This window comes from Giraffa tippelskirchi, chromosome 9, assembly GCF_054371585.1.
Source record: "Giraffa tippelskirchi isolate mGirTip1 chromosome 9, T2T-mGirTip1v1.2.pri, whole genome shotgun sequence".
Taxonomy (NCBI): domain Eukaryota; kingdom Metazoa; phylum Chordata; class Mammalia; order Artiodactyla; family Giraffidae; genus Giraffa; species Giraffa tippelskirchi.
The window spans coordinates 100,596,987-100,611,731 of NC_137283.1; the positions used below are offsets into that span (position 1 = coordinate 100,596,987).

Below are 14,745 nucleotides of genomic sequence, written 5' to 3' on the forward strand. Positions count from 1 at the left end.
CTTTCCCTTCTCTGTGTATTAGTTGATCTCCATTCAGCAGTCCCTTCTTTCTGACTCCCTTTGTTTCTTCTTGAATTGGTACATCACACATGCCTCTGTACAGGTGTTTACAACACTTTACATCCTAATTGGAAATGTATTTTTAATCTCATTCTATTAGATGTAAAATCCTCAAGGGCAGAATCCATGTCTTATCATTTTTTCCTCCAGATCCTGGCACACTGTATATACTCTACAAATGTTTATTTGAATGAGTAAATCATTTGAAACAACTGTAGTTATTTTGTTCTGCCATGAATCCTCAAAGGTTACCAGTAATCATTCTGTAATACAGGTTTCATGAGAGTTGGGATGGTGTCTCTCTGGACGACTCTGCTATCCGTTGTGTCTAAGATGGTGCCCACCACATTATTGAATGACTGAATCAGTTACAAAGATATGATTTCTGAGTTACTATTTCATGGTATTCCATTTTAAAAACAATTTGAAACTGACTGAAAGTAACTTTAAACATCACTGTATTAGAGTACTGAGTATGGATTTAGTGTACTTGTAATGTTTCTAATATATTGGGTAGGTTCATTCTCTTCAGTCCACCTCCAATTTGATCATAGAGCAACTGAATTCTTTACATTAAAATGAAAACTGAAAGCATTTTACATTGTTTGGAACTTCATTTTGAGGTTTAAAATACTTTAACTTTTAAAAATACACCACAGATTTATCTATTTTCTTCCATTTCAGATCCCCTAACTCTAGTTCAGTCACATGTTTCCCATATTACACATGTCTCCATATTAAAAACATAAATATGATCATATCATTCTGTTTTAAATTCCTTAATTGTACTTTGAGTTCATTCAGACTCTTTATTACTGATGAAATCTCTGTGATCTGACCTCTGGATAGCTCTCCAGTGTCATATCTTATCATTCTTCTCATTTTTTCTGTATGGCCCAGTCCACATGGGTCTCCTTTCAGAAACTAAAACAATAATTCTTAAACTTTTTGGTTTCAGGACTCCTTTACATTCTACGGTTATAAGGTCCTCAGCTTTTTATGAAAAAAAGAAATACAGGTTATATCTACTGGTATTTACTGTATCAGAAATTAAGACTGAGAAAACTAAATATTTATTGGGTTGGCCAAAAGATTCATCAAGTTGGAATCAAGATTGCCGGCAAAAATATCAGTAACATCAGATACGCAGATGACACTACCCTTAAGGCAGAAAGTGAAGAACTACAGAGCCTCTTGATGAAAGTGAAAGAGGAGAGTGAAAAAGTTGGCTTAAAACTCAACATTCAGAAAACTAAGATCATGGTATCTGGTCCCATCACTTCATGGCAGATAGATGGGAAAACAATGGAAACAGTGAGAGACTATTTTTGGGGGCTCCAGAATCACTGCAGATGGTGACTGCAGCCATGAAATTAAAAGACGCTTGCTCCCTGGAAGAAAAGCTATGACCAACCTAGACAGCATATTAAAAAGCAGAGACACTACTTTGCCAACAAAGATCCATCTAGTCAAAGCTATGGTTTTTCCAGTAGTCATGTATGGATGTGAGAGTTGGACTATAAAGAAAGCTGAGTGCTGAAGAATTGATGCTTTTGAACTGTGGTGTTGGTGAAGACTCTTGAGCGTCCCTTGGACTGCAAGGAGATCAAACCAGTCCATCCTAAAGGAAATCAGTCCTGAATATTCATTGGAAGGACTGATGCTAAAGCTGAAACTCCAACACTTTGGCCATCTGATGTGAAGAACTGACTCATTAGAAAAGACCCTGATGCTGGGAAAGATTGAGGGCAGGAGAAGGGGACGACAGAGGATGAGATGGTTGGATGGCATCACCGACTCAATGGACATGAGTTTGAGCAAGCTCCAGGAGTTGGTGATGGACAGGGAAGCCTGGCATGCTGTAGTCCATGGGGTCGTAAAGAGCCAGACGTGATTGAGCAACCGAACTGAACAGAACTGAAAAGATTCAGTCAGTGTCTCCCAAACAAATCTTTTGGCCAACCCTGTATTATATCAGTTAAAAGTAGCGACAGTATATAGCACAGGGAATTAGTAAACATCTTGTAATAACCTATAATGGAAATAATTTCAAAGATAATATATGTGTATGTGTATAACTATATATACATATGTATATGTATAATCTTGCTGTGCACGTGAAACATTGTAAGTCAACTATACTTCAGTAAAATGTGGTTATTAAAAAAAACAGCAACAGTAAACCCATTGTGTGTTAATATAACTATTAAATTATTAAATTGTTAAATTATTATTAAATTATCAATTATTTAATTTATTAAATTTTATTTAATTATTTAATAATTAATTTAATAATTATTAAATTATTAATATAGTTTTAAAAATAACTATACTTCCCCCAAAATTATGAGTAGCATTGTTTTACATTAAAATAAAAAAAAAATCTGTCTCAATAGATAGCTGGGCTCTCGTATCTGCTTTTACATTCGAACAGTTGTGATAATGTGGTTTTGGTTATAGAAAGAAAATTTGACCTCACAGAGATAAGTACTTCAATAAGAGAGCAGTATTTTAATAGCCATTTCAGATAATCGTGGATATTCTTTGATAGTAAAAGGTAGTTACTTAAAGGTTAGTTACAATGTGGAGTATGAAACTATGAGTGAACTTTTTCTATGCTGTCACATTAAAATACATTGGTCTATCTTTGTAGCCTTTGAATGAATCTTTTACCAAGGCATGATTTTAACATTGTTGTGTGGTCATTTTGAAAATATTGGTTTGCTGAGTTATCTAGATCTTCCAAATGTGGACACACCTCATGATACAATATCAAAAAATTACATTTGTTAATATCTCCAATCACATGAGAAGAATTTAAATATTGGGAAGCTGTCAGGTTCATGGTGATGGATTCAGATTTTCCAAAATTCTAATTTTCACTTGAAAGTGTAAATTTTTACCATTGGCAACAAATGCTGTCAGTTGTTTACCTTGGAATAACAGATTCACTTTATTTATCTTTAAGAACTTGTCTGCCAGATATATCAATCTTAATAACCATAGTTTGTTCTTCCTTCAAATAAAAATGGTGTTCCAAGAAAAAAATGTTCAGCTTTGCAACTCAGGCAGTTGCATAAGTGTGTTTTCTTGATACAACGTAGTTTGATAATGCAGCAAAGTGAAAATGAAAAGGCAAGTTTGAGTCGCTCAGTCGTGTCTGACCCTGTGCAACCCCATGGACGGTAGCCCTCCAGGCTCCTCTGTCGAGATTTTCCAGGCAAGAATGCTGGAGTGGGTTACCATTTGCTCTTCCAGGGGATCTTCCCGACCCAGGGATTGAACCCAAGTCTCCTGTATTACAGTCTGATTCTTTACCGTTTGAGCCATCAGGGCAGTATCAGGGAGGCTTTATGCATGCTTCCCATTTCATCCCACAGAACATTAAAAACTTAAGGGTTGAGATTTTTAGAAATTGTTAATTTTGCTGCTTTATTGGGACATTTTGAAGTGTTTTTGTTTGTTTTCTACTGGGAGTACATGTTAGTAAAGCATACATTGACTACTGGTAGTTTGGTGTCACTGCCTTGACGTGTTGTCAGCCTTCTAGTCATTGCTTTAACATCTTTGGAACGAATGTCAACACAATGAATAAGGCAAATAATACTTTATTACTATGAAAATAGTTTTGGCCTTGCCTATGCTCTGAAATGGTCACACAGACCAATGAGAACTGCTGCTCTTACAATAATTGCAACTCTTCCCAGAAGGATAGCCATACACTGCTGCTGCTGCTGCTAAGTCGATTCAGTTGCGTCCGACTCTGTGTGACCCCACAGATGGAAGCCCACCGGGCTCCTTCATCCCTGGGATTCTCCAGGCAAGAATACTGGAGTGGGTTGCCATTTCCTTCTCCAATGCATGCATGCATGCTAAGTCGCTTCAGTTGTCTCCGACTCTGTGCAACCCTATGGACAGCAGCCCACCAGGCTCCTTTGTCCACAGGATTCTCTAGGCAAGAATACCGGAGTGGGTTGCCATTTCCTTCTCCTAGCCATACACTCCCACCCCACTAATTGTCTTTGTTTAGCTCCTTTCAGACAGCTTATGACTTTTATTTATGTATATTACTACTGACTTTGTAATGACCTTGGACAAGTTACCTAATCTCTCTGCTTCACTTCTCTTCGTACAAAAAAGTATCTTTGAGGATTATTGTGAGGATTAGGACAATTAAAACATGAGTTTGTTCACAACAGTGCCTGGCACATGGTTAATGCTATTATTATATATGCCATTCATTTTCTGTATGAGCTGCCTCCTGCGCAAGGCCACTCTAAGCTTTGCACGGCAGGATCCACATTTGTTTCATCTAGCAGTGTATCCCTTTGGCCCAGCCCACTGCTTTGCATATATTGGTCCTTAATAAATACTTGTTGAATAAATGTATGATGGTGTGGGAGACTAAAAATAGCTGTAGAATACTTTGGGGAGAAATGATGACAGGTGAAGTTAGTGGTCTTTATGCTTGGATTGGAAATTGGAGCAGAGAGAGTTTTCTCACAGAACTTTCATAAGCCAAATGAACATACTATTTCAAGAGCTGATATGTAATTAAAAAAGAGAATATTACTTCCTATCTTGAGTTAACGGATCTTCATGTTTAACCTTTGAATATACTTTCTGTTTGGTCACAGTCTTTGCTTTATAACAGGACTCATTGGCTTTTTATAATCTTGGATATTAGAGCAGTGCCAAGCATCCTGGTCACAGGAAGAAAAGAGAAAATAGAGAAAGAGTCTTTATAAAGGTTTGGGTTAAATTAAATGAGCTGTAAGACTTTGTTTGGCTATTTTGAAGAAGTAGAAGAAAAGAAAGAGAATGGATCAAGATGCTTTCATTGGTAACATCCCCTTGATTTTTGTCACAGACGGGAAAAGGCCTTGTGAAGCAATGATGCTCTTGTCTGTCAGGTAGCTTATGACCTTTTGTATAAAAATGATAGATTCTTTTAAAAGTTCAGACCCTGGGGGAAAAAAAGACAGTCTTACTGGATAAAATAGCATTGTTTGTTTAAATGAGACAAGGAGAGGTACATAATCTGTAAAGTTTCTCCTATTAATAGGAAGCACAATATTTAATACTCAATAAACTGTAGTAAGGCTTTTATCTTTACCAGTCATATCCCACCATCAGTGTATGATTTTTATTTTTTTTTATATTTGTTTGCTCTTATAAGCTGTAAAACCTTTGAGGAAAGGAGGTGGGTATAGATGATAACTTTTAGACATTGACATTAAATGGTGTTATTGCTGGAGATTTAAATTCCAGTCTGTACTTTCATCCTAAATTGCATTTGCAAATAGTAAAAACATACATTTAAAAGCATAATTGTTTCTTCTTAATGATGTAATTACATTTTATACACATATTTTAAAACCAAGTATAGAAGCATTTGCAGGGAAATGTGGTCTTTATCAGCAACTTTGTATGCTATGGTTCATAATGGTTAAATTGCTATTTGAAGTCAACTGTTTCCTTTGTAATTCTTACAAAGAACAACTCTGAGTGTGTGTGCTTTTGTGTGCATGCCTGTCCATGCCTACATGTGTGTTTGTGTATGTGTGTGTGCACATGCATTTGGATGTTTGCGGGGTGAGGCTGGTTACGTGGTATATGTTCAGAGTAGTCTCTTGCTTAGAGCTCTAATTCTGGTTTTGGGATGTGATCTCATTTGGAACTCATGGACTCCTTCCTTTCCATTTTTCCTATTACTACCAGTATTACAAAGGATGTCAGGAGGTCTTAAGTTTTAATCCCATACAGTTTGTAATTTAGGACAACTCACCCAATCTCTTTGGACCTCAATTCTTCATGTGCAGAATAAAAATGTTTTACCAGATTTTAAATTTAGATTCTTAACTTAGACTTTATAAAATTTTATCAAAAGAGTTGTACAAAATGCCCAAAGTAATGAATGACTTGGATCCAAGTTCCCTGCTGTTGGATATTTGCTAATTTCTTGTCTTAGTTTAATCCTCCCCAGAACAGGAGATTTGGGGGGATGCTTAAGGTAAAGTAATTGCCTTTTTTATCCATAAGACAGTGAAATAAAAACTAGCCTATGTCTAGAAAGAAAAAGTACAGCTATTGTACATTTTTACAAAATTGTGTGGACAGAGGATTAAAGTCGAGACAGTTTGGAATAATAGGAAACTCTGAATAAAAAATTGCTTTAATTTTTGGTACCACAGAATGGAATCCAGTAGTTAAGAATTAGAAAGGAATTAACTTGATGGAAAAGAATTTGAGGTAAGAAATAGAATAGTTATGACTACATATACAAATGAATGGTAATGATAATCCTAAAAAAAATCCAAAAAAGTTATTTAGAGACACTCTTTTTCTTTTTCATTCCTGAGAATACTGCATTCCTGTGTTGCAGAATATGCCCAGAATTCTCATACATCTCACCACTCCATTCTAGCTGATAGTGGAGATCCAGGGACTATATTTGAGAATCACTGCCTTAGAAAATCTCACCATTGGTTGATTTAATGACCTTTAAGTGAAAGTCAAGGTCCTAAGGCTCAGAGATCCTCCTAGAGTGAAGTCTTTTTGTTCTTTATGAGTTCCAGGGAAAGAATATCCTGATGGTCAGCTTTTTTTTTTCCTCCCATAAATGAGTCCAAAATCGAAAGTAGGAAAGTGAAAAGAATGAATCCCAAATAAAGTCTATATGTAAGATAGTCTTTAACTGGTTTTGATTTTGCTTTTTAAAATATTTTTTTAGATAACAGTGTAGAAATGTAAGAGTTGAAGGTTGAAATCAACTATTTATTTTTTAATTTTCATTCTTTCCTGGTTCGGAGAAGGCAATGGCGATCCACTTCAGTACTCTTGCGTGGAAAATTCCATAGATGGAGGAGCCCGGTAGGCTGCAGTCCGTGGGGTCGTGCAGAGTCGGGCACGACTGAGCGACTTCACTTTCACTTTTCACTTTCCTGCATTGGAGAAGGAAATGGCAACCCACTCCAGTGTTCTTGCCTGGAGAATCCCAGGGACGGGGGAGCCTGGTGGGCTGCCGTCTATGGGGTCGCACAGAGTCGGACACGACTGAAGTGACTTAGCAGCAGCAGCGGCTTTCCTGGGTATTGCGTGGCCAAGGTTAGTGATGTGAAAGATGCTCAGGTGTTTTTTATGGTCTAGCTAGTTTTGAGTCTTGTTTACCAGCTGTGTGATTTTGGGCAAATTGCTTAAACTCTGATTTCCAGTTTCCTTAACTATTAAACGGAGAAGGCAATGGCACCCCACTCCAGTACTCTTGCCTGGAAAATCCCATGGACGGAGGAGCCTGGTAGGCTGTAGTCCGTGGGGTCACTAAGAGTCAGACATGACTGAGCGACTTCACTTTCACTTTTCCTGTTCATGCACTGGAGAAGGAAATGGCAACCCACTCCAGTATTCTTGCCTGGAGAATCCCAGGGATGGCGGAGCCTGGTGGGCTGCCGTCTATGGAGTCGCACAGAGTCGGACACGACTGAAGCGACTTAGCAGTAACTATTAAAAAAGGAGAGAGAGAGAGAATGATGATAAGAATTACAAATGACTCATGGTACATGTATGCCTGCCATATGGTAGGTAAATGCTTGCTTTGTGGTAACTGTGAATATTGTCAGTAAGTTAAACAGGTATTGTAGCAGTAGAAACATTTTTTCCTTATAGTTTGATAACACATCTGCTTCCTTGCCCCAGGAGTAAGGATTGGGTTCAAAGGGTTGTTCTGCCACTGTCTGTTCAGATAGCCATAGAAAGAAAATCAGCTTTGATGGGCGTTGGTTTTGTTATCTAAATAGTAGTCATCATTATAAAATCCTGTTATATCAGGAGGGTAGCCATTGAATAAAATGTGGAAATTTATAATCTTCACATAAAATGTACCACTAACTTTTCTTAGCAGCTAAAATGGTTATATCATAGATAAGACTTATTTAAATATTACTAAATTTAGAGTAAATTTGAAACACTCTGTTTCAAAAAAATTAACTTGGGCTTTGAATTTTGTTACTACATCCTTGCTTTGTAAAGAATTTTTCCTTCATTTTTTTAAAGTTGAGCAGTCTCTTGAGAAATTATTTCACTTAATGAAGAGTTCATGTTTATAGTAGGCCACTTTCAAGAGACCTCCATACTACAGGAACAGCAGAGTAGTATGGAGGTCTTTTGAATATTAATCTGCTAACCTGGGGCTTCCCTGGTGGCTCAGCAAGAAAACAATCTGCCAGCCAATGCAAGAGACACAGGAGACCCAGGTTCTTTCCCTGGGTTGGTAAGATCCCCTGGAGGAGGGCATGGCAGCCCACTCCAGTATTCTTGCCTGGAGCATTCCCATGGAGAGAGGAACCTGGCGGGCTGCAGTCCATGGGGTCACAAAGAGTTGGACACGACTGAAGTGACTTAGCATGCATGCACAGTATCCCAAGATATCCTGCTAAATCATGAATACCACTTATGCCTCTTTGTATCTTTCTTAATGCCAGAAATTTTGCTCATCTATTAATAAATAATGAGATTTTTGGTTTGAAACCTAAATCATAATGGGAAAACCAGACAATATATACCTGTTGAAACACATAGTGTACTTGCCACAAACATTTAAGTACCGTTATTCCTTAGTATTTGTAGGGGATGGTTCCAGGTCTCCCTAGCCCCTCCCCTGCAGATGCCAGAATCCATGGATGCTAAAGTCTCCTATATAAAATGTTGCAGTATTTGCATATAAGCAGTGCACATCTTCCCATGTATTTTAAATCATTTCTAAGTTAACCTATAATACCTAATGCAATGTGAATGCTATGTAAATAGTTGCCAGCATGAAGCAAATTAAGTTTTACTTTTTGGAACTTTCTGAAGCCCCCCCCTACACCCCACAAATATTTTTGATCCACAGTTGATGAATCTGTAGATGCAGAATGCGTAGATACAGAGAGCTGACTGTAAATCTGATTAAACCTTTAGGTTTATATTATAAAAATTAATTTCACTTGTTTAATTTTACTTTTTCAAATGTGGCTACTGGAAAAATTTAAATTACACATGTGGTTCATATTAAATTTATCTTAGGCAGTACTGATCTAGCCTATCACAGCTTTTCTATTGCAGTGAAAATGTGAGATAAAGATTTCTGGTCTGAGAAAGATCACAATGGATTAAGTTTTAAATTTTAAAGCATCTTTTGTAAAAACAGAAGAACTAGAATTATGAAAAAAGAAATCCAGCCATAGCCTCTTAAGCAAAACTAGATGAAGAGAAGGTGTCCTCATAAGCCTCAGAACATGGGTGGGTTGGGGCAGCAGGACCCACACAAATCATGTGACTGAGGACCTGTGTGGCAGAAGGAATGAAGAGCAAGGGGACCCAGACACAGAAGTCACTAACAGAGCCCAGAAGGAGAAGACATCCCTTTGGATGGGAAACTTGAGCACAGGGCCTGGGAACAACCAGCAAAACTGCCTCCGGGTTGCAGAGGAATGGAAAACAACCACGGGGACACACAAGGAAGCTGCAGGAAGAAGATTAGAAAGTGCTCAGGTGCGCTTGAAGAATCTCAGAAATTTCTAACAAAAACCGCTTTTGAGTAAGAAAGTCCAATTGTAAAGAAACATTGGTAAAAAATAGAATCCTGTTTGTGCAGGGCAGAAACATGAAGTCTGAAAGGAGGAGAGTTTATATTCAAGATATGGATGGAACACATATATAGGAGTCTGATTTCAAAACAGTGGTTCTGGCCACAGAGGCCATGGTTTTAAACAGTTCACTTTAAGACCAGGGGAGGTAGCCTACTAACCTGAAGCTAGGAAAGCTACCCATGCTCACCTTAAACCCCCACATGCAAGTCTCTTCCTCCCTGACAGGTGTTACATGAAAACCCATTTCATTTCAACATGAGTAACAGAAAAGGATTTTCTGTAAACCCCATATAAATGTATTATATGCAAAAAAGGTAGACATGAATAGAATAATATGACAAGAGACAATGAAAGCATGTTAGAAAAATAAGGCTCCAAACCAATTGGAAACTGTAAAATATAAACTAAAGGAAATTAATAATGTTACTTCATCTATGAATAAACCACAATGATTCAGAGATAGGAAAACTCAGAAATAAAGTAATAAAAAGAATACTTGCAGAACTTTGGGGAAAATTATTTTAGAATGGAGCCTAATTTGGAAGGAACATAAAAAATAGGCAATACAGTAAGTATAGCAAGAGGAAAACAGAATCTAAGAGGAAATTGCAGATATAAAAGATAGGGAAAGAGTAATTCATATTAGTATAATTAGAGACCCTGAAGAAGCTTGTGAAAGTCGCTCAGTCTTGTCCAACTCTTTGTGACCCCATGGACTATACAGTCCCTGGAATTCTCCAGGCCAGCGTACTGGAGTGGGTAGCTGTTTCCTTCTCCAGGGGATCTTCCCAACCCAGGGATCAAACCCAGGTCGCCTGCACTGCAGGTGGATTCTTTACCAACTGTCGCAAGGGAAGCCCTGAAGAACCATGAGACAAAACAAATATTTAAAACTTCTGTCAACAAACCCTCATTTATTGCTGGTAGGAATGTAAAGTGGTTCAGCTTCTGTGGCAGTAATCAAGAAGTTTTCATTAAAACCATAATGAAATGCCACTACATTCCTCCCAGAATGGCTGAAATGAAGAAGACTGACAATGCCGAATGAAGGCAAGGTTGTGAAGCTACCAGAGTTATCGTACGTGGTAGGCATGTCAGTGCTGCAGTCATTTGGAAAACTGTTCAGCCTTTTCCGCTGAGGTTTAACGCAGTCATACTCTGTAACCCAGAGGTTTCCTTCCTAGGTATAGACTCACTGGAACCGTAGTCCATGGAAAGCTGTGTAGCATGTTGCCAGTGTCCCTGTCTTCACCTCCTCACCTGCAAATATCATGTGGCTGAAATGTCATTGAGAGAAAATGTTCCATGGTTGTATGGTGTTGATGGTTGCATAATTCTGTGATTATACTAAAAGTCACTGAACTGTACACTTTCAAAAAAGTGAATTTTATGTGAATTATATCTCAATAAAGCTGCTATTAAAAACAAAAACAAAATGTCATTGGGAACATGTAGTGATTTCCTGTCAGATTCAATCTCAGTTTTGGTTTATCAGACAAAGCCATTTGTTGTATCTAGCCTCACTTTCCTCTCCAGTCTTGTCCAGTCTTTCGTGTACAGTCCACTCAGTAGTCTTAATCTTGCAGATAACATCTTCATATTCTAGTAAGTGCTTTCATATATATACTTAATAATATGAAAATAGTCAAAGCATAGATATTATTCCTATTTTATTTACTTAAAAATTGTATTGAAGTATAGTTGATTTATATCAGTTTCAGATTACAGCATAGAAATTTGACATTTTTATAGATTATACTCCATTTAAAGTTAGAATATTGCGTATATTCCTTGTTGTTGTGTATTACATCCTTGTATCTCATTTATTTTATACCTAGTGGATACTATACTATTGTAAAACCAAGGAAACTTGAGACAGAATGATTTATCTGAAATCACAAGGCTAGTATTAGAATTTGTTTCAACTTCAAGATACTTACTGAGCATCTTTTATATACTAGGCACTAGTTGGTGCAGTTGGGAGACTGAAGTAGACTCCTATCCTCTGATCGCTATACTCAGGGAATTTACCTGTGTTGCTTCTAGTCTTGGTCTGTCCTTGCTGGTCTTCTCATCTCTTGTCTGCTTTACTGCTTTTATTTTGTTCTTGCCCTCTAACTTCAAAGCCCTTCTAAGCTCTATTTTCCTCACTAACCTTCTTTAAACCTTCTTTTATTTGAATTCCTGAGGACCTGACCAATTCTAAATATATCTGTAACTTGCCACATTTTTTTTTTGGTTCAAATGCACATTTATTACCTCAGTTGATAAGAAAGCTTCTCAAGGGCATAAATAAGTATCACCTACAATTTAGAAAGTATTCTCCACAGTTTTACCTCATTGGGCCAGCATGTTACTTGGCTTTTGAGATGCTTAGTGGTAAAGTTTATGTTAAATAGAAAACTAAGGCCTTGCCTTGGTCTTTAATCTACTTGTGAGCTGGAAAGATCGAACACACACAAGGAGTATATCCTGTGTGCTATTGTAAAACAATGTGTCAGTTGTGAAAAATGAAAAACTTCAGATTGAATAGCTAAGTGGTTCTGATGGGTTGTTCTGCTACGCTGTAACAGTTAACTATAGCTTACAGTTAACTCTGGTCTTTGGACCCACTGTAGCCTCAGTAGTTTGTACGGAAGCACGCACCTAAAATAACTGCTAGGTGGTGATTAGGCTGATTTGAACTAATATTCACTGAGGTGAAGATGGCACCACTGATTGGCCTCTCCTGTTGTTGTTCAGTCACTTAAGTTGTGTCCAACTCTTTGTGACCCCATTGACTGCAGTATGCCGGGCTTCCCTGTCCTTCACTATCTCATAGAGTTTCCTCAATCTCTGTCCATTGAGTCAGTGATGCTATCTTACCATCTCATCCTCTTCCGCCCTTTTCTCCTTTTGCCTTCAATCTTTCCCAGCATCAGGGTCTTTTCTAGTGAGTTGATTGTTAGCATCAGGTGTCAACGTATTGGAGCTTCAGCATCTCCTGTAACATACTATTAATGTTAGTAAACCACTATAGCACATATTATCTCAATAGGATGATGAATCATCCCATACCTGTTATTTTCATAAGCTTTGCAGATAAAACTGAAACAGTGAAAAGCCTTCTTAAAGTAAGCAAAGTAAAATGGAACTAGCATTTTGTGTTACTAAGAGATACTGTTTATGGTAAAGTTCTCTTTCCACTCAAATAATCTTACTTGTACTGTTGATTTTATATCAGTTTAGGTGGATATCCTATAGCTTGGTCAAATAGTGGTCTTCTAGTGTTCATCTATTCATTGCAAATAGTCTCTCTCTGTCATTCTTGAATAATATAATCAAAAATAAAGAAAACTAAATATACTTAATGTTTTTTATTGTTGCTGTTTTATTTTTTTAATTTTTTAAATTCAGATATAGTTGATTTACAATGCTGTGTTAATTTCTGCTATTGTTGCTGGTTTTTTAGGCACAGTTGGTGGATCTGAAATCTGAACTGACAGAGACCCAAGCAGAGAAAGTTGTATTGGAGAAAGAAGTACACGATCAACTTTTACAGTTGCACTCTATTCAGCTTCAGCTTCATGCTAAAACTGGCCAAAGTGTTGACTCTGGCACCATTAAGGCAAAATTGGTAAGTAGTTTAGAGGATAACACATACTTATATGTATTTTAGAGGGTGAAAAGGACAGCCTCAATGAGGCTTTTTAATTATAAAAATTAGTGTGTGCTCCTGGGAAATTTGGAAAACACAGGAAATGTGAAGATTATCCTAATCATCCTTGATCTCATTACCTGGAGACGACCAGTGACAACATCAATAACCAACTAGTACTTAGAATCTTATTCCTATTTTAAACGATCTATATAAATATATTTAAAAGATATTTCTGATTGTAACATGTAAGCAGTTTTTTTTTGCCAGTCTACTGTATCAGTTAAGCTTTAGTTTAGCTACATATAAAACAGATCCCAAATAACATGAGAATTGTTCTTAAATAGTACACATTATCAGTCTTTTCTCTCAGTTGAAGAAGCCTTGAGACAGGCAGTCCAGAGCTGGTAGGACAGCTCCACAGATACCAGAGATCCAGCTTCCTTTTGTTGTTCTGCTCTGTCATCGTCAGCTCATGGTTTCTGCCTTCAGGATTTCTTCCTACCTGCATTCCAGGATCTTGCATTCCAAGATCTAAGGGCAAAACTTTTGATGCTTCCTAGCTGCGTTCATTTTCTTTAATGACCTTTTCATGAAATCCTCCTCAGCTTTTTGCCAATCGTTTAGCTGCATGTCACACCCTTAGTTGGTCACATGACCACCTCCAGTAAAATCTGAGTTCTTTTAATAAGGAAGAAAATGGAGGAAAATGGGGTTGGGTGTCAGCCAGTGGCACGTTTTTTCTTTTGCTCTTAATATAAGTTTTTCCCTGCCAATGAGAGCTTTCTCATGTTTACATAATGTTCGTTTTTATAAGTGTTGCATAATTAACTGTTGCCCTCTTAATCAACGTAGGTTGTTTAAAGAGAATTTTTTTAAAGTCTCATTTTGATTCAACCTCATATGTATTAAGTGTACTATAGGGAACACAGCAATAAATAAGACATACAGCTTGGGAGAGGTATGAGATAAGATGATATTGATGATGACAGCAATGCAGTGTAAAGTTTTATTCATTTTCAGTTATTTCTGTTTAATTGGTTGATTAGTTTCTAATACTGGTATGTTAGAATTTATTTAAATGAATATTTACATTCTCTTAAAATACTTTTAAGTTTTGAAATTCTCTAAATATAAATTATTAGTGTTTTATTTAACTGAGATGAGTCAGATTCATAACTGCTTCTTTGGAATATTTGATATTAACGTTGAGAAACAATGTACATTTTCACTAGAATAGAATTCATCTGAAATATTAACATTTGTTTTGAAACATGGTGCTTTAGTGGAAAGACATTGAACCACGTGTGTTAACTAGTTTGGATAAAACCAAAAAAAATTAATCTAATCCTGTACTGTTACCATTGTTTATGGATTTGCAAATATATTTATTTTAATGAACTTGACCCAAGTGATACT

At 37.0% G+C, this 14,745-nt stretch overlaps 1 protein-coding gene across 11 annotated transcripts in view; it reads left to right on the forward strand.

Annotated features, from left to right (window-relative positions):
- Positions 1-14,745, forward strand: part of GOPC (golgi associated PDZ and coiled-coil motif containing) — a 40,734-nt gene that overhangs the window by 7,460 nt on the left and 18,529 nt on the right. For all 11 annotated transcript variants that reach the window (XR_014065820.1, XR_014065821.1, XM_081530924.1 and 8 more), the window contains exon 2: positions 13,141-13,305. Coding sequence is in view for 9 of the 11 variants with exons in the window: in XM_081530924.1 (XP_081387050.1) it covers positions 13,141-13,305 (165 nt within the window). In the remaining 2 variants the exon portion in view is untranslated. The remainder of the gene's footprint in view (positions 1-13,140; positions 13,306-14,745) is intronic.